The sequence below is a fragment of the Dicentrarchus labrax genome, unplaced genomic scaffold, assembly GCF_905237075.1.
Source record: "Dicentrarchus labrax unplaced genomic scaffold, dlabrax2021, whole genome shotgun sequence".
Classification (NCBI taxonomy): domain Eukaryota; kingdom Metazoa; phylum Chordata; class Actinopteri; family Moronidae; genus Dicentrarchus; species Dicentrarchus labrax.
Window position 1 is genome coordinate 19,005,897 of NW_026136710.1, and position 20,935 is coordinate 19,026,831.

Here is a 20,935-nt window from a genome sequence, read left to right on the forward strand (position 1 = left end):
TTAGACAATTCATGCCAGTGAAGATGTTAATGATATGATCATTTTTAGTAAAGAAATAAACAGTATATAACAGTATAGTTATATATGTTTTAGAAAGGCAACAGTTTGTGGTATTGGAAATGGGGAAACATTTTAAATTTTGTGTATTACTGTGTCTGTAGCCACATTTCATTGATGTTAGTTGTAGTCTAAAACATAAACTATATCCCTATTTCCCACCACTGCTGCAAGAAATTCAAAAACAAACAATTACCAAGGCCAGCCATAGACAGCACAGACTGAGCTATATTACATGGGTGAAAGATGGAAAGCACAGGTTAGCACACAAGATTCTATGGTGATACGGTCTGCATATGTTACAATCTAATGTCTGTAGTTATGTATACAAAGCCAGGAGACTGTTAGCATAAAGCGGGAAACAGCCAGCCTAGCTCTGTCCACAGGTAACAAAATCTGCTTTTCAGAACCTTTAAAGCTCACCAATTATCACATAATGGATATATTAAAAAACTAAGTGTAAAAGAAAACTCTGGTTTACCAGCGGGTTATGTGCTGGAGCTATTTCTTAACATATTTCCCCAAATGCCCAATTTATAATACTCAAAGGACCAGTGTGTAGGATTTAGTGGCATCGAGTAGTCGAGTAGTAGAGTTGCAGATTGCAACCAACTACAGTGGCCACAAATATTGTGAAACCGAGTGCCAGTGTTTGGTTGATCTGTCCTGGGCTACTATTGAAACATGGCAGTTCAACATGGCGGACTCTGTAGAACAGGACCCGCTCCCTCTGTGGATAAAAACAGCTCATGCTAAGGTAACAAAAACACAAACACGGAAATTAAAACATACAACTTAATATTATATTACATTTCTGCCAATAAATCCTCCTAAAATGTTACACACTGGACCTTTAAAGAAATTGAGAGGTATTAATTTAAACAGAAGTAAAACTTTTTACTATATTTACTTCAGTAGATGTGGTAATGTATTCATAGTGCTGTTATAGTTATGTCACACTAATGTTGTTTTTACTTCATTTTTATTACAAAATTTGACCACACTAATAATTTGCCCTATTGGTTATTTGCCTGAGCCGTACTTTGGTCTCTGTTTCCGCTGATTTTGTCCCCTCCATCAGGCCGTGTTTGGCTTTGATGGAGACAGTAAAATATGGAGGTGATGGGCAAATGAAGTGAGCAAAGCCAGATTGTTCTGGGCCCAGTGCTGACTTTGCTGACACTGTCTCTGCTGTTGCATTATTGGCTCAGAGGACCGGCTCACTGTGTGTGTTTGCGTGTGTGTGTGTGGAGAAAGAAAGGGGGCGGCGGATTCTGAACAATGTCATACTTGTTCTCAACTGGGTGTTTCCTTTCGGCTGCAGTAATAGACTGGAAACTACCCAGGCAGGCTCTGCACAGTGAACAGCACATCAAAACACACTCCTGAGTTTCCTCAGTATGATCAACATCACGAGTTTGACACTGACAACAAACTGACAGAACTGGAGAGCACTCGGAGACTCGGAGAGCACTCGGAGAGCAAATACCTCCCCCACAGCTGCACAGTCCTCTACAGGTCTTCATTTATTAACAGAAAACATTCATGTATATCTGCTTCCTTACCTCTTGAGCACTTTATCATGGGTGTCGCTCCCCTGCTGAACAAGGCGATCCAGCACCTCCAGTGGTGAAGCAGACACTACCCCTTCCTCCTCCCCGTCCTCCAACCCTTCCTCCCACTGCGACAACCTCTCCATCGCTGCCTTGTGCACCGCCTCCGACGTCTTCTGGCCCACGAAGAGTGAGGCCGCCCTGGGCAGGGCCAGGTCGAAGAATGACTCATAGGGCACCGGGGCCGGGGTCTTGCTGCACGGGCTCGGGGAGAACATCCCAAACTTGCCCAACTCATCGTCCGGGGCAGAGGGGCTCCGGTGCAGGTGATGATCGATGGGGGTGAAACCTGACTGGAAGGACCAGGACTGCTCGAGGCCGAGGGCTGAACTCCTGCTGTCTCCTCCCGCTCCTCCTCCTTTTTCACTCCCAACGCCACTGGTACTCGCAGTGTTCTCAGCTTTGTCTGGCGTCGATACGACATGGTGGGTGTCCCGAATGGGGCCTCCAAGCTGGGCGTCGGAGAGGGTCTTGTCTTGTGCCTGGCAGCCAGTCAGAGTCTCGGTAGTGTGATAGAATGGGGAGTCGAAGCCCCTCAGGCCCGACAACTCCTGCTTATCTTCAGTGATCTTCAGCAGCTCCTCTGTGATGGCAGCTGCAGCAGGAACAACATATGGAAGAGAATGCAGTTAAACCTGGATGTAATGTTCTGAATGTCAATGTCTGCACATAAATATTTCTGCAGTCACAACAAGTGCCAAGTACCTGCTATCCCACACAGAAAACCTAAAGTTTCCAGGACTTCTGTTTTTCCCCAAAGAGGAATTTAAGCAGCTAGCTTTAACAGCAGAGCTCGTGCCATTTGGCAGACGCTCTTATTCAAAGTGTTTCACAGTACTGAAGGTGCATTTATTTTTAGTACAAGTGGCTCGAGTGGGATTTAAACCAATAACTGTGCAGAGCCAGCTGAACACACAGGGATATAAACAGGGATGTGTTAGCATCCTGAATATTTAGTCAAAGTCCATGAGCTCAGGCTCATTTAGCTTAACAGGAGAGTGAATTCACTTATTTAAAGTTGCGATCCAATTCAAAATTCTCCATAAAACGGGTCTCACGGGTATCTGTATACCTTTGGCTGTATTTGCATTGTATGGAGTCAGCTAAACATTCATCTGTGTAGAGTCTAAATACACTTTCTCTGCCTTCTTTAGTGTGTTTTTACAGTGTCTGTATAACTGTATTTAATGTATGTAATTTCCTATGTTGTATTTATTAATTATCTGCCATCTTCTTTATGAAAAAATATATTGTTGTTTATACTGAAACTGGTACATGCTCCGGATGAGCATACCTCATGTCTGGTCTAGTCATATTGTGGTTTGGTTGTTAAAACACACAAAAAAAACCCACACTTGTACACATGTACTTGTCAAGACTGCATTGTTTGTTTTTGGTGGATTCTCTTTTCTTGAAGAAAATACCCACAACTGGCCAGTTTTCCATGCTGAGTCATATACCACCTGGATCTAGTTCTATGATCTATACCAAGAAGTCGATACTCACCCTCTTCCCTCTCTTTCTCTGTTCTCAGCTGAAGCTCCAGCTCCTGTTTCTTCATGAAGACCGACAGCTCTGTCAAAGTCATGGAGACATTCTCAGCAGCTCCTGCATCTGATGAGGAAATGCGTGCATCACTGTGGGTGTGATGTCAGAAACATAACATCTCCAAAAAGACACAACATCAAAACGACTAATAACAAAGATTAGGACTGATCAACCAATTTATTCAACATTTGGCATCACGAATAGAAGCCGGGCCAAGTTAAAATGACATTAATTCTAACTGAGTCTGTATGTAAACATGTTAAACACCTGAGATCAAAGTGGACTCCCTGGCAGCTCTGATCACGTGGTACATCATAATCATCACAGGAAAATGTGTTTTTAGAGGCAAACAGAGTGTGTGAGCTGTGAAGTGCAATAAAGATTACAGTAATTTCTGCCCTTTTTAACCACGGCTGGGATTTAACTGCTGCTCATGATGCTGCTGCCAGTGTCGGTGTTCTCTCTGGATCAAAGATTAACTGTGGTTTACCACAAATCTCATCCAAAATTAAGAACCTGTGAGGATCTTTACTTTAATTAATGATGATAAATCATAGTAATGAGGCCCATCACGACTAACCTCTGTTTGTGGCTACTTCTGCACTCTTCTCTGTATCTTTTACTTGTTCCTGTCTCACCAGGGCCGGCTTGCTGCTTTCTCCTTGTCGACGATCCTGGAAAAAAAATCACAAAGAAATCAGTAGTTTGCTCCAATCCTCATTTTTACACATTTATTTCACAAGATCACTGGGATGACCGACACATACAGGCAAAGTCCATTATGATCCTTACATTTATATACCAGAATAAGAACCAAACACATCACACTTCTGCTGAGAACCAATAATATGACTATAATAATAACTCTTTTCTTCTGTTGCTTTACTTCTGAGTGCACAATTACATAATTAAACCACATTTGATGAATTAATTTGCCTCCTGCTGTTGAGGAAATTAGTTTTCAAGATGAAAAGAAAGTTAGATAATAATAATAATAATTTGAACTGACTGGCATATTTGTCATTTTTTTGGCAGTACCTAATTAGGCATCATTCAAGAAACCAGATCTTGAACAATTAAGATCAGTCATGAAATTCAGAAAAACAGCATTCTGGTGATGAATCATCACAATACACCCATTGGACTTTTGAAATTCTGTCATGCTGAAACAATAACTGAAAAAGCCTGTTTGGGGATTTTTGTCTTTTAATGAAAATATAAATGCACAAATAGAAAATTGCCCACAAAGAACTCACTGAAAGGGGAAGAAACAAGGACTGTTCTAGGGACACATTTTTAAAATGGAGGGGAGAGAGCATACCTTTCTTGGTGGACTGGACTGGACTGTGTTGGCTGGTAAGGAGATTATGGGGAAGTCATCTGATAGGGTGGGAGGTGGGGAAGAGGTGGCTGGAGTGCTGGAGGCAGGAGTTCCTTTTCCTCCTGCTCGGGTCAAAACAATCAGCAGTCAGCAGAAAAGAAAATTCCAGAGCGTCACTCAGTTAAAAACATTAAAAAAATACAACAATACACCGACAGCCAAGTCTAAATCTATTGTAATCGTGGAAGTGTTGACCTGATGTGCAGTGGAAGCGGCTGGGAAGGTGTGAGGCACTGTGGGAGAGCTCCAAGTTGGGCGACATGCCCCTGGAGGAGGGGGGCGTGGCCATGCCACACAACGAGGAGGGGCTCCACAGAGGGTCCTTCCCCCCACAGGAAGAGTTGAGTTCACAGGTGGAGTTCTGCAGAGAAATAGAGCAAACAGCAAAATGATCACAGATCAGATCATAGTTTGCTACATTTGCAATGCAATATGAAATTACAGCCAGGAGCTAGTTATCTTAACTCAGCATAAGGACTGAAAACAGCTAGTGTAGCTCTGTCCAAAGGTAACTAAATCCACCTGCCAGCACCTCTAAAGCTCACTTATTACCCACTGTAAAACCACAAGCTTTCGTTTTTACACTTTGGTTTAAATACAGATGAATAAAATGACATATAACATGTTAATTTGCTAGGCTCCCTGTTTGGCCCTGGTTCTAGCCTTTATGCTGAGCTAAGCTGCTCCTGGCTGTAATTTCATATAGAACGGTCACATTTCTGCTCGTGAAAATAGTTCTGGTTTTATGTGCCAAAGTTCTGAGATAATTGCCTGAATCTGAATCTTTTACCCCTGAAACATTTACCCCAACACAGTGGAGGTAAATGGAATTTTGATCGTACTGTGCAAGACTACCACTACATCTACTCAATCCACAGATGAACTGCCCCGTAAAGAAAGGATGTGTCCAGGGAGTTTGTGGCACATTGTAAATTTTGCTTCAAGTTGTTAAAGACACATTCCCTGATTGTTATAATGATCAAGGTAATGTCTTGACAATCTAAAAATCTTAAATCTCACAATAATGAATGCACCTCAGAGAGGCAGAAGGATTTGTCTCCCATGTTTTTCTGATTTTTTGTCTGTCTGGGTCAGAGGGAGTGTAATGTAAGAGACAAATCCTCAGACAGACCCCAGGGGGCAGAAAAACACCCAGACCCCTCCCTCGTGAGGCTGGCCCAATAATAGAAAGGGAGAGATGGTATTTCCATGGCTACCAGCTCTAGGGAGGGTCTACACAGAGGTGGCAGGGTGAGGAGGTGGGGGCATGTGATGTAATTCCTAAAGCTCGACCCGACTGTCTGCCAGCCTGACGACTCAGAAATGCTGCTCTGATTGAGGGCGTGATTTTTGGAAGAAAGCAATCAACTCACTGCATGTGACAGGTGATATATCGAGTGTAAACATGGCGGCGTGTACAACAGCTAGCATGACAAACAGAAACTTAACGATGTAGTGCTCTGGTGTTACCCTCTGATCAGCTACGGACCAATCGCAAGTCCTAAACCAAGACTTTGACAGGTTTTGACCGTGTTATGGATGATCTTACCTGCCGTCTGGAGGTCTGTGGGCTGCGGTAAGAGGGCTGTGTCCCTGAGAAGGGGGGCAAGGACAGGGGCGGGGGTAGCGGCTGCCGTGGAGTCGAGAATGGGGTCGAAGAAGAGCTTCCTGTTGTCAAGAAGATATACAGTCTGATCAATCTTCAAACGGATGCGCCTAACAACATGCACTCTTTTCTGCTCTTTATGACACCACAGTTTGGTGTTTGTCCTTTAAACCGGTTAGAAAGCACAAAGTGTAACACCACAAATACAAGTGTCTCACTGAAAATAAGAAGTAATAACACTGTAGATTTTTTTTAAATATCTTGTTTTGTCCCCAACATATTACATTTACATTTGAGAGGCTAAAAGCAGCAATTAATCAATTATAAGCATTTTATGTCAATCAAGTAAATTCCTGATCCAGCATTACTCATTCCTGATTCCTAATCACTCCTTTGCCAAATTCTGTTGTGTCTATTGACAAGTCAGTAGAGGTGCTGATGTCAAACAAAAAATTTAAAAAAAACATCCATAAATCATAGTGACTGGGATTGAAATACAAAGTAAAATGAAAACAGATCCTTTCTGAGAAAGTAAACATGAAAAGAGATAAGCAGCATCAAACGAATTTAAGAGAATGAAAACTTTTACCAGCGCAATCTGGCTTCCACTAATACTTTATAGGCCACTGTAGTATATACTTTTAGTGGCACAATAAATGTGTACAACCAGCACTTACAGTTAATAATACTATAGGGATGATTTTTTTTTTCTTTGCAATGTGTAACATACTATCACTAAATTCACTTTTTACAGAAAGATGCTCTCAAATGGTTTATTCATTCAACATGGACAGTCAGATAACAGCACACATAATATCCCTGGGGGTTTTAGGTCAAAATCAATGCAGAACTACTTTTTGGGTATAATGGATTTTTGCAGTGGGTATTTAGGTTGCAGGATTAGCCATAAACATGCATTGCCATCAGGTTATATTATACATAAAATGTTTCTAATTTTCCAGAAAATGTGTAAATGTGTAAATCATTAAAGATACTGATATTCTGATATAAATATTACATATACCATATTAAGGATTTAATACATATTATCCAGTCCTACTGTATACTTTCACAGGTAAGAACTCTCACTAGATGTCAGATACTGATTGACAAGCTGTGTAAAGTCCAGCAGAAAATATAAAAAACCTACATACTAATAACTTTAACTCTATCCAAACCTGAGCTTTCAGTTTTGATGGTATGTGACATTCTACATCATAAAAGAAGCCCATCCTGTATAATGATTATGGCCGCAAACTGATGTTGCTGCTGATTGAGACTTCCTGTCTTAACATTGCATGTCTAATGACTGCTGCTGTTTTCCTGTTGCGCATCGTGTTAAGGAAAGAGTTGACTGATAAAAACAGCAACCTACAACTTTGTTATTACTAATTAATTGTAAGGCAGTGTGAATCTTAGAGCCTGACTGATACGTGGACATGTCCAATATCATCAGCCAATTTTAGATTAACACAGATATTAAATATATAGTAGAAACAGAAACCATGTAATTGTCCATAAGAGAGAAATAACAAGTTAATTTGTCGACAAAAGGTTATACTGTTCAGACTCTATTGAGTTTCATATGGAGTGTTTTCTGACCGTAGCTGCTGTGGAGGTCTGTGTAGGGGCTGGAAGTGCAGTCTTGTGGTCGCAAGTGGACTTGGGGGTAAAAGTTCTCAGGCATGGTGGCATAGCCCTCCTCACACGACGCCTCCTTGGGGTCTAGAGACACTTTGGCACATTCGATGACGATATCATGGATTTCATACTTTTTCCACCTATAGCAAAGCATAGCACCATTAGTAGTAGTAGTAGTAGTAGTAGTAGTAATAGTAATACGAGATGCAGTAGACTAGTAGATTAAACACTGAACTGTTCTTTTTGCTAAGCAGGGTGGTATGGGACCTACCTGGTGGGGTCAAGCTCATGGTCCTTGGTTCCTGTCACCAGTTCTGGGTGAATACGAACGTGTTCAAGCATCGGCTGAAAGGGGGGTTGAACACAAAATGTATATTAGTAATCATTTGCCTCCAAAAGCTCTAACAAAGAGCAACAAAGCACAGCAGCAGCAGAGACTGTATCCTCACCTTCACTACTTCCTCAAAAGTTTCCATGTTCTCCTTCATGCTGTAATGGGAGCGCAGGTAGGACACAAAGTTGCACGGGTACATGCCGTAGAGGCGGTGGAAGAGTGAGTAGACGCTGGCGTGCAGGTGGATTAGGTAAACCTCGGAAACATGCCCTGAACGAGTAAAAAAGTATCAAAGGGGAAACAAGCACAAACTTGAACCCCAGACTAACAAATACAACTTAAAGAGTGAGATAACTGGCAAACTGAATTACTGTTTTGAATTGTATTTGTCCACCCAGACTTCCTCCCCTTTGACCAAATTTGGATTTTCGCGCTCCAGTTAACTGCCTAGATGGCAGCGAGTGCAAGCATCCTATCAGAAGCCTATGAGCGGTTGATTCTTTAACAGATGAGATTTAAATAACACAGTAAATACAATATTTAGGTTTCCAAAAAAGGAGGCTGTTTTAAAGGGTTGGGCAATATCTCTCACAGTATAAAACAGGAATATTTTCTTTTGAATATCATTAAATGGCAAATGGTAATGCTTTGCTAGATATACAAACATGCATGTTGCACACACTTTTTGTGAGGCCTGACAGGAAGCTCCTACCAGGATTCTTAAGGTTCCAAGATGCCAGACGGCCAAAGATGTCAAAGTACTCCCACAGATGTTGTTTCCCAGCTTGAGGGATCATGGGTAGCAGAGTGATCAGCACCAGGACTCCAGTTATCAGCACCACTACGTCGGTATCCGTCTGCCACGAGACAAAAATATTTAAAGTGAAAAAAATGTATAAAGTCAGAGATTAATAATAATGCCTTTCTTGGTGTTTCTAAATATGTCATTATGATGAGCAACATTTTAACAAAACACGTATTTACTTTAACCAGTATCTGTGGTGTGTGTGGAACTGAAAGTAAGTTGAAATAAGAAATTGTATATGGCTGCAACAAAAAGTCAAGTCCATTTTATTTATGTAGCCCAACATCACACATCACAAATGTTCCTAATGTGGCACCCTCTATCCTTAGACCCTCTATCCTTAGACCCTCAATTCAGATAAGTATAACCTCCCCAAAAATATAGGAAGAAACATCAGGAAAACCAACAGAGCAGGGATCCCAACACATATTGTGTGTGCAGAATAGACCAACATAGTAATATTATGGATAACAAAATTACAGAGACATACTTAGGCACAGCAGTGCTTTGAGCTAAATGCTAACATCAGAAAGCTAACATACTCACATCGGCACTGCTAAAATGCTAATGTTTAGCTGGAAAAATTTGTACCATTTTCACCATCTCAGTGTAGTGTGTTACATTCTACACCTGCTTATTATCACCACACACACACACCGTACAGCTGAGGCTGATTGTAATGTCTTTATTGTCTTTTATTTAGTTATAAACCAAAGTGATGGTGATGATGGTGCTAGATGAAAAGTCAGTTGTTAGAATTCCACCTGAGGGGACCACAGCAGTGGACCGACAGACCACCTTTGCCATCTCCAGTGCCCCGCTGCTTGCGTGGCTAAAAACTTAATCTAATCGAGTTCAATCAACAAATATTTAAGCAGCAACAGTCTGAGTAGACAAACATGCAGTGTTTCTCCAAGGAGCACTGACTGACAAAGCTAATCAATAACATACCACATAAAACCTACAAGGAATCGGTTGTTTCAGTTCAACAACACATTCTCAGTGATGGCTGGTATTAAATCTTGTGTAAAAACTACTTCTACACAAGTTTTACAAGGATCAGTGCAGATTAAATAAATCCAAACTAAGATTTACTGAAGTAGCTGTTAAATTACTTGCCTGCTGCTTGATGTAATGCCAAAACCTCGCAAGATATTAACACATTATAAAATATGTTTTTGAGGAGAGAGAGTCAGAGAGAATCAATTCTAAAAGCAGCTGAATGAGAACTTTCCACAAAACTCTCAATGCCTTGACAAGGAGATTTTTTTGTTCACTGAGTCAAACCATAACTGGTTAGTTACCTTTAGGCATTTGAGCAGCGAGAGCAGCAGAGGGTATCGGGCAATCTTGTGGATCCAGGACGGCTGCTTGCGGATTACATGGCCGAGCAGGGTGAGGGTGGGCAGCCGACAGGTCTGTTTGGTCATACACTCGTTCATCTTGTCCAGAAGGTGCTGTGAGGGAGGGAGAGTGAGGTTAGCTCTGTGTTTAACACTATGAGGGAGCTGGAGTTTTTCCTCTTAGGAAGGAAACTTTATTTAGAATTCTGTTTTTTTTTTTTTTTTTTTTTTACATATCTATATATACAGTGGATATATAGATATGGTGTGTTGTGTCAATTAGGGCTGCAAGATATGGTGAAAACATCATATTCCGATAATTTTGACAGATACTGCAATTGACATATGATTTGCAATTAGTGTGTGAAAGATAATTTTTACATCATATATTTAACTGATGTCATTTGATATTTTCTTAAACTGTGGAACAAGATTTGTAGGCCATGGGAATCTCTTCAGAATTTATATACTTTATTATAATGCTGTTTTGGATATTGCGATTAATTGTGCAGCCCTAGTGCGGAGCAAATAGCAAATGATGGCTACAAATCACCAGCTGAAATAAATCATTTGGGGCCCGTCCGCCACCAAGACAAGCACAAACTAACAAGTTCGCTAACTGACTGCTGGCAATCTGTGACAAAGTTTATTTCTATGTGAAACAGGGTAGAGACACATATACCTGCTTTTAACTACGCATTCTCATGGTTGTGCAAAGATTTTCTGTTTTAAAACCAGGAGTAATCTGGGTTTAAGCTTGCGGAGCAGGGTTTCTCACCTTATCGTGTGGCTCTCTGACTGAGGAGAGGATATGCATGGCCTGGGCAGAGTTTGTTTCCAAAAAGTAGTCCACCAGCCCGTTCAGCAGCATGGACCCTCGCTCTTCAAGGAAAACAGGAAGGATCATTTGAATTAATTTTTGAAAAAAAGGATTAGAAGGCATACTGAATTAGGAAATGTCACCAATGTTGGAGCTATGCTTAAAAAAAGAACGTTTCATAAGACAAAAGGACAATAATAATGCCATCTGGTGTGATCTTGACACTAAAACACTAAAAGTATCAGTTAAGTTACAATTTCTTAAATCTCCCTAGAAAAAGCTGAACACAGATATATAAACCATGTTGACGTTAAACAAGCGGAGTGACCCTACCGGTGCTGAGCTGCTCGTTGATGAGGCCTCTGATCTCTTCTAGCTGGTGGAGGTCGGAGGTCTCCAGGAGTGGGAGGAGGTCCCCCACGTTGGGCTGCTCCCTGGCCATGGTGGTGGCAATGCTGGGGGTGGAGGCAGCGTCTCTCTCACGGTGTCCGTCCCTGCCTGCCTGGAGGACTCCTGGGGCCACCCACCAATACAGTCTCCAGGCACCTCTACATCGCAGCAAGACCAATTCATACACATTTCCCAGAATTAGAGCTCTGATCTAGGATTAGTGGTCACGTGACAATACCAACTCAGTACTGGGAAGCAGGGTTTGTGTTAAGGGCATTTCTTTAACATGGAAAAGATGTCCTTAAAAGGGGTAACTGGTTCTTCGTCAAATGTACTCAGACATAAAGAATAATGGCTCTAAATAATCAAATTAATTCAGTTTCTTTGTGATATAATGGCTTTTCGATGTCGTCATTTCAGAGGGATGTGGCCACAGTTCCCATGAGGTCATCGCATTAGAAGACTAATGTCACAGACACGATGTCCCTAATTTTCAGCAGTTTATGATTGTAATTAGAGCTGGGCAATAAATCCATTACAGATTATGATTTTCTGTTTTAAAACGATTCACAGAACGGCTGAATCATAAAATTGAGATTTAAACTCTGTAGATTTAAACTGTGGCAACATACAGCTAATAAGGACTATGTAGAACAAGCCCCAGTCCACTCAAGTTAGTGGTCTACACTGTGAACAATAATTTTCCATAGTATCCCATATGAGAGGAAGGGGCCCCGGTGATAAAACATTACAGATGTGGTGGTGTTTCAAATCGCCAAAGATATGGTGTAGCTTGTAGATTAAGATCGTGAATATCATAGTGGTAACACCCTAGTTTTGCTATAAAGACTTGCAAATTCTGTGAAATGAATTCCCAAAAAGGCTTCAGTCAGTCAGTTAATTTAATTACCACATTTGCTTCGAGCCAAGCCCTTAACCCCCGGCTGCTCTAGTGGAGATGCTCAGTGGTCAGCCGATAAGACTGTGGATGTACTGGGCAACTTCCAGGTGTTAATGTGTCAAAGTGTGTGAGTGTGAACAGGGTGTCAGTGAATAAAAGAGCACTGGCTGTGTGTGTCTGCCGTTACTGGGCAGGTAGCGTACAGTGAGTTGAGAAGAGAATTTTGTTAACATTGTGAAATGGGTGAATTTGTAACGCCGTTGTCTATGGCAAAATTAACTTAACTCATTGTGCATGTGAAGGCCCATCGTAATTAAAGTGAATGGTGTGCCACTTCAAACGTCACAATATTTTTTTTTTCGTAGGATCATGACTACTCACAAAAATTGTTTATAGCTCCTTTCAAGAAATAATACATAACTTTGAAATACCACTGAAAACAATAACTGCAAGCTGAGTGCTGTAATGGGGTTAACTGGCACACGTAACAAAGATTAGTGTGCTTACTAATTGAAAGGACATACCTATATGATTAATCATTTAAAATAAGCCCAGCATCCAACAGCAGTTAGAAAAAGTTGGTGACTAGTTGGTGAACATACCACAGGATTTACCTGCTAAAGAGCCAAATATTTCCCTCAGGAGCTAACGGACTAACACTAAGGGGACAGTTAATGTTGGACTTACACCGGCTGGGCACAAACAGTCCTCCAAATAAATTTTAATGCTGCCGTGTATCTGCTGGATGTGTTATGTTTGCTAACACATAACCTCCATCATTTTTATAAGGTGTTGATGATATTTGAATGTTTACAGCTTGCTGTGCAACCCCTAACTTTTGGTTAAACCTGGGCAAATTCAAGCTTTAACGTGGAGTTTTTAACCTCTACTAGCACTATGGAGAAGTTTTTAAGGTGAGTGGTTCCTCGTTTTGTTTGTCTTGTGCACACTCATAAGGAGCACAAGCACGCGTGCGCAGGTGACTCGATACACATTCTTGCCAAAGCTTTCACACTGTTCCACTGAAAAGGTGGCATTAACAAGCCAAGATATACAGAAATGTGCCAACCATTACAGACAGTATATATAATGGACAGAGCTTCCAGGTCTGTTAAGTAAAGCTAGTAAAGCAGAAGTGTCTTAAACCTGCATTCTATGTAATAGCCAGCAGGGGACCGATCCATTGGCTGCCATAACACACCAAAACCATACAGTCTCTTGGAGAAATGACCCAACTTCTCACTTGATTTATTAGCTCAGTAAACAGATTCTTAATGAGTTTATGGTCTCAATCGCTAGTTTCAAGTCGCTGCCTTTAATATGCTAGAATGAAATAAGCTCAATGAGTCATGTTGAAACTAGAGGTGGGCGATATATATCATTTGCGATAATATCGTCATTGTTGTTTTGACGATGTGCAAATTTCCATTATCGAGTATTTCAATTACTTCGCTAAAAAGACTCCTCACATCCACTTAATAAACGGTGCAGCGACGCTCTCTACAGCATGGCAGGATTCAGTCACACGACTAGTGGGCCTACGTGATCACATGACATGATCACATGACCTCTCGCTAGCATCCTCCTTGCAACAGTTTAGCAGCGCGTTGTGATGGTAGAGAGAAAATGCAAGCACCTCCAGTCCCTGAAGCTACCGGTACTACAGATGATTTAGTGCCGAGACGTGGGTCTACCTCTCTGGCATGGAAATGGTTTAGTTTCGAAAATAACTTTTTTAGCGCAGAGCTCAGAGCGCTTCAAGTTGAAATCTGTTCCACTTTTAACACCACTGGCCTCTCAGCGCTAATAACGCGTTTGGTGGACACAAGCCCTAACTCAGACAATTCCAATCACATTTTAAAGGATATCGACTGATTATCGTTATCGCCAAAATCCCCAAAAATAACGAGATATTATTTTTTGCCCATATCGCCCACCCCTAGTTGAAATACTGTATTTACTACAGTTATTTGCTGACTACACAAGAGCGTTTTGCAAGATTCGCGGCCACCATAGGTTCTAGGGGTGTAACAAAATATAAAACAATTTTTTTGTGATATTGTATCGCTTCTCAAAAATGCTATTGATTTTTATATTTAAACCTGCAACCGCTAGATAGGTAAACACCACCGTTCTTATGGTATCACAACTTATCGCAATGACTCTTGCCAATACATAGCCCTAGCAGGTTCTCCAACACATTTGGAAGAAGAGGATGAGGCGAGGGATTATCACCTGCCGGCAATCTTGCAACCTCACTGCTAGATGCCACTAAATCGTACACACTGCTCCTTTAACTAGCTGGGATATAACTGCTATATCTAACACACAGCATAGAACACATTTTATTTATCCCCGTACCAATCCTACTGTTTAGTTCACGAGTCGAGAATATTATAAATTATGTATTTATGAGCACATATCAAGAAAGGCTCAGTGAACAGTTTTAGAACAGATTAAACAAACTTCCAAGACATAATTAAGATCCAAATATATGACGTGCACCTTATCAAACCCAGCCAAAGATAAATAATTTCAATCCTCTCTGTTTGCTATCAGAGTGTATTAAACTCTAGCAGACATGTGCTTTAAAAAACACACCGTGGACTAATGTGTTTACCATTTCAGGTTATTAATCTATTCATGTTGTCTATGATACATTTAGTCTGAATGCTGAGTCAGCCATTCAAAGTACAGGAGGCCAGGGGAGCCTTGCAAATCTCCATCTGAAAAACAGGAATAAATAATCCTGAAGGGCAGCTCATTATCGTCAGGTTGTCTGCACCGAGCAGCTTATTCCCTAACAGGAGTAATGAATCAGTTCTTAAGATCTCCTTTCAACACAGGCCAAAACACTCAACGTGCTAGAAGATGATCAGAACCCTGACTTTGAGCAAATTGGTTGTTCTTTTATACATTTATAGGCTACAAACGATTCCATTAGTGCAGCATATTGAATCTTTCAACACACAGTCACGTGCTACCAAAACCAAGATAACAGCAGCTAATTTGGAGAGTGAGACAAAAAGAAATGAATCAATAACTAGCAAATTATATCTTACTTCCACTTAAGTCATATGTCGGATAGAAAAACTGCCCTCTGAGAAGAAACAAGACAACATTAATCTCCTGGAGCCTTTCTCGTTCAAAACGAATCAAAGCAAATGCTCATATGTGCTCCTGTTTGTTGTTTCACAGAGGAAGTCACAGCGCAACTGTCTCCCTGTTATCAATTAACTGCTGGGTCATGGGGTTGGGAGTTGGGGTGTGGAAAGCGGATTCAAACGTGGCTGTTTTTCACCCTCCGAGCGAGCGTCTCGCAGGGACAGGTCAGTGGCACAAACACGAACCACCCTCAGTGTGATCTCAGGCAGCTTGGAAACGCTCAGGAGGACACAAAGAACCTTTATGCGCCCTGAGCACTTCCATGCACACACTGGAAATTACATTTGGCTGTGTGCACGCCGTTACCAACAGCCTCCTTTTCTACTGGGGGAATATTTTAAAGCAGTGTCATAAAAGAGACAAACAGCCGGCTCGGTCCATTTGAGGGAATGGTTTTCAACAACCCAAGTGTCCTGTTCAGTTAGCAGATAGGGGCATGTTGCAGAAGATAAAAAGAAATGGGGACATTAGAGTGGTTTACTGGACTGAACAGGGTTTTAATGTGAACTGTTCAGTGTATAAAATGTCAGGAAATAAAGCAAAGCGCCCAGAGCCCAATGTGACGTCTTCAGATGGATTGTTTTTCCTGACCAACAGTCTAAAACCCAAAAGATATTCACTTCACAAAATACATCAAAATGGTAAATTATGGCAATTCATTTTCTGTCAGCAATAACAGGGTTATGAGTCTGCACATATATTAAGGCTTTAAAGCAACCTGATAAAAGTTACTTAATTAATTCAGATAGAACTACCTAATTTTAACTTCCTTTACTTTATTCATTAAATAAACTACTATATCATTTTAATATTCATAAAAACTCAAATATAAAACAATAAATTACAGGAGCAAAGGACAAGTAATCTTACTTAAATGAGGCCTTTTTTTGCATAAATATATATAGATTTTGTTTTGTTTGTACTGTTTGTTTAAATTTGTATAATATGTTAATATTACATGAGACTGTCTGTATTCAGTATTCATTTAACTTACTGGGACATTACAGTATATGTAGGGTATTCATATGTGTATGAGATCAACATATTGTGCTGTTAGTTGCTGTTGTGTTCTCACTCACAGGGTTGTTTGGCTTGTTGTCGATTCATGTGTCTGAAAAGTCCCATGAGAGATTGGTTGTGTAAATGGCCACATGCAAAAATAAAACTATTCATTAATTCATATCTTACAGTTGCATTTCTTAGCTTATTTTAGATTTCGTCTTATTTTGGTAGTTCTTGTAGGGCTGCCTTTGTCTTTAGACACTAAATGCTGATGCACTGACACGCTTCCCATATTTTGTAAAAAGAAATAAGGGTTTTGTTGAAAAGCATGTTTATTTTCATCAAACTGAGGTACTGGGGAAAAAAAGAAGCGTTCTTGATAATAGTACCAAAAATCTGTTATCTCACTGACATTTGTATTAGCAGGGCCGTACCCTGAGGACAGTGAGGTCATGTCGCTGGTATTTCTTTTTTTCCTGGGACTTTGGGGGTTTAAGCAAGTGTTACTTCTAAATTTAAAAGAATAATAACACATTGTGGGTAATTCAATTCAATTCCACTTTTTTTATACTTGCTATAGTTACATTTGACTATTTTTAGACCAACAGAAGACATTTTTCAGTATTTCCCCATTTTTAATCGTGCCAGAGATAAGAATGCTTTTAAGCTGACTGAATGAAATTAAATGTACAGAAAATATATGAATAAATCTAATAGAACCATTCAAAATAATTGAAACATTTCAGAGACTTTAATTTGGGATATTTGGTCAGACAGTCTATCACAGGGAATTGAACTTATGACCAGAGCATTTCTCATATCCTGGCTAAAGCCCTTATATATATATATATATATATATATATATATATATATATATATATTGTGTGTGTGTGTGTGTGTGTGTGTGTGTGTGTGTGTGTGTGTGTGTGTGTGTGTGTGTATGTATGTATAGTTATATATGTATATATATATATATATATATATATATATATATATATATATATGTGTATGTATGTATAGGTATATATGTATGTATGTATGTATGCATGTATAGGTATATATGTATGTATGTATAGGTATATATGTATGTATAGGTATATATGTATGTATGTATGTATGTATAGGTATATATGTATGTATGTATGTATGTATGTATGTATAGGTATATATATATGTATGTATGTATGTATGTATGTATGTATAGGTATATATGTATGTATGTATGTATGTATAGGTATATATGTATGTATGTATGTATGTATAGGTATATATGTATGTATGTATGTATGTATGTATAGGTATATATGTATGTATGTATGTATGTATGTATAGGTCTATATGACAGGTAGTCCAGTACAATGTGACAGAGGGGTCAGGTAGGTCAAATGACCAAAGGACCAATCTTGTCTCCATGGTGGCAGAGAGCCTTAGGGGTGACAAGTGAACAAACACATGCGAACAACAGCACATTAATGATTGATATGATGGGGGGTGGGGGGGGGATGTTGAATTCAAGTTTGATTGCATCCGAAAGATAGAAGCAAGGAAGCATGATGCAGAAAGCTGCAAGAGATATTCTACTGAGATGCATAACGAGGAATCAAATACGCAAATAAAAGCAGAGAGGCCATAATGATAATCTGTTATTGTGACATGCATAATGAGAGCAGTACAGAGGCGGACAGGCTGAGGTCTCAGGCTGCTGCTGTATGTGGACTGACCACTGGCTGCTGCCTGTCGTAAACAACTCGCAGAGAACAATGGGCAGGGTTGGGTTTACTTTATCCGATTATACAAATATGAAGGCATCTTTTCTCGTGTAAGCCGAGAACCTCTTCAGACCCCACAGGAAACGCAGATAAAACCACCATGCAATGTTTAAAACATCAACGTCTACTAAATCCATCACCGGGTCTTTCCAAAAACAAGTCAGTCCAATCGCCGAGAGCTAACGTTAGCTGGGAGCAGCGACCCACACTCGGTCGGGGATTCATCTTGCCTGTCAGCTGCCTTCAGTCGGCAGAGAAACAAGCCCAGCAGCTCACGTTTAGTAAAACAAGTCATGTGCGTTGAGATTCGCTGTAAGAAAAATACATTAGATATAAATAATCGGACCTGTTTACCTGTTAGAGTAGCTGCACTCCACAGGGCGCCGCCATCTTGAACACCTCACAGCCCATCCCACCGCAGTCAGCCTCCGCTGTCGGGCTGCATGCAAACTAATCCCACAAGTTAGCGCCCCGCAAGTCGCAACCGCAACTTCCACAACCAGTTCACCCAAACAACATTTAAAATTAGTTGGTTAAATTACGTCTAATAACTCCGACCCAGGAGTTACATCTGTAGCCAGACAAATTCGTAGCTCTGCTGCAAAGCTAAGATTGTTTTTCCATCTCCCCATTGGTGGAAGGATGAAGTGTGTGTAATGCGGTTTCGCGTGACCCATATGTGAAGAGCGCACGCGCAAATTAGATTTTCTTTTTTTATTTTATTTTTTTATTTTTTATTTTACCAGGTAGCGAGGAGATCGATATGGAAGCCCATTTCTGCCAGAAATAATTAAAAATAAGTATAAAGGATTAAAAAGTTTGAAAAGCAAAAAGATCAATGTTTGGTGGGACAAAATTATGAGATAGTAAAGCAAACGTATCACATACTTTTACTTTTAAAGTCAGATAAATGGAAAGTATGTCGAAATTGTAAATATGTTTCATTTAAAATTTCAAAATCAGGCAAATAGGGAGTAATACACATTATTTTTGTTACAAACGTTCTAATAATTTAACTAATTTTCATATAATATCATAATCTTGACTTAAAAAAGTAATGGTTATGACATATTATCATTTCACGTTAATAGTCAAAACTGTGATTTACTATATCATAATTTTGATTGAGGCCTGCCACAGATATTTTTATTTTTGCTATTCCTAACATCTCATATTGTCATTTTATATTGGCATGAATGGGATTCCATACTCTCAATACTAATAATAAAGCTGAACCTGTGTTTATTTTACATTCTGATTACATGTAACATCACATACTATGGCGCTGCATCACTGTCACTAACAATCGCTTTCTATGAAAACTATTCTGATTAAACTGCTGGCCTGGCAGTATATAACTGAGGACTGATCATTTGTTTTGGCTCACTCGTTCAAGATTTTAAGACTGCAAACAGGGTCATAATTCAGCAGAAAGTTTTACTTAGAAAATCAACAGCATGTGAGCAAAATAGGACTTTGAGAGCCAAAGTTTAACTCATGAAGTGTGAACTGAACTGAGGTCACTTGGGTGTCGAGAGTAAAATAAACAGCAGAGTTCTATTAGATTAAACTAAATTCAACTTAATTGTCATAACACAAGTGCCAGTTCAATTAAATGTGGTTTAGGATCAAAACAGAAAGTGAAAATAGTCATAGACACACACACATACACTTTCATGTATGTATACTATTATTATTATTATTATTATATACTATTATGACATGTATGTTATGCAGTGTAATATGTACAGTGTACAGTGGATTCCTCCTTACATGAGTTAAAATCTCAATTAATTGAAGTGTGGTGCATGCTTAACAGAGGAGATGGACTTTTCTCTTTTGTAGTCCATGTCAGTCTAAATTTAATTAGGTTGTGTTAAATTAGCCTTTAACTATAGGGTAGGGATTGTCTGAGCATGTTTGCTCGTTTACAGCAACAGTTACCACTGAAAAAATAAGATAACAGGAACAAACAGAATCACAAACAGAACAGAACAATAAACAAACAGGAGCGGCAGGGTTGTTGGTGAGGCCCTCGTGACTTTAACCAGCCTCATATCAGACAATGTCAACTCCATTTAAACACACTTTGTCCAGTGGGCTAGGCTGTTGTGCTGTGTGAGTGTGAGTGTGTGTGTGTGTGTGTGTGTGTGTGTGTGTGTGTGTGTGTGTGTGTGTGTGTGTGTTTATACATCCCTGTTTCAGGCCTGCAGCGCTTGTCCAGCAGGGGTTGCAGCAGTAGCAGTTTCAGACCTTTGCAAGCACAAACAAACGCCCATTTAAGCTCTTTGTAAGTCATTTAAATAGGAATCAATCTTCATTGGGTCATATTAACATACTTAATAATGAAGCTATTAAGCTAATAGCTAACAATCCAGGTACTTCTTGTTACAGTTGCTTTTTAATATTACATTGTAGTATATAACTAATCATTACTCGTAGTATTATAACATCCAGTGGATAATAATATTCAAAATTCATACTCTGGCATTTCTTAAACAGTTTTGAGTGAAACTGAGACTAAGGCATGTTCATACGAAGCTTTATCATGACACGTAAG

At 39.9% G+C, this 20,935-nt stretch overlaps 1 protein-coding gene across 4 annotated transcripts in view; it reads right to left on the minus strand.

Annotated features, from left to right (window-relative positions):
* Positions 1-19,066, minus strand: part of tsc1b (TSC complex subunit 1b) — a 29,404-nt gene extending 10,338 nt beyond the window's left edge. Inside the window, exons 1-15 of one of the 4 annotated variants that reach the window (XM_051412725.1) lie at positions 18,730-19,066; positions 11,482-11,696; positions 11,107-11,210; positions 10,290-10,442; positions 8,863-9,037; positions 8,296-8,450; positions 8,118-8,191; positions 7,808-7,986; positions 6,149-6,267; positions 4,795-4,960; positions 4,540-4,661; positions 3,799-3,892; positions 3,177-3,284; positions 1,623-2,265; positions 1,348-1,410 (exon numbers count right to left, since the gene is read on the minus strand). In XM_051412725.1, coding sequence (XP_051268685.1) covers positions 1,348-1,410; positions 1,623-2,265; positions 3,177-3,284; positions 3,799-3,892; positions 4,540-4,661; positions 4,795-4,960; positions 6,149-6,267; positions 7,808-7,986; positions 8,118-8,191; positions 8,296-8,450; positions 8,863-9,037; positions 10,290-10,442; positions 11,107-11,210; positions 11,482-11,590 — 2,264 coding nt within the window. In that variant the 5' untranslated portion in view covers positions 11,591-11,696; positions 18,730-19,066. The remainder of the gene's footprint in view (positions 1-1,347; positions 1,411-1,622; positions 2,266-3,176; positions 3,285-3,798; positions 3,893-4,539; positions 4,662-4,794; positions 4,961-6,148; positions 6,268-7,807; positions 7,987-8,117; positions 8,192-8,295; positions 8,451-8,862; positions 9,038-10,289; positions 10,443-11,106; positions 11,211-11,481; positions 11,697-18,729) is intronic. The other 3 variants (XM_051412726.1, XM_051412727.1, XM_051412728.1) reach the window with 3 other exon arrangements.
* Between the last annotated feature and the right edge of the window lie 1,869 nt (positions 19,067-20,935).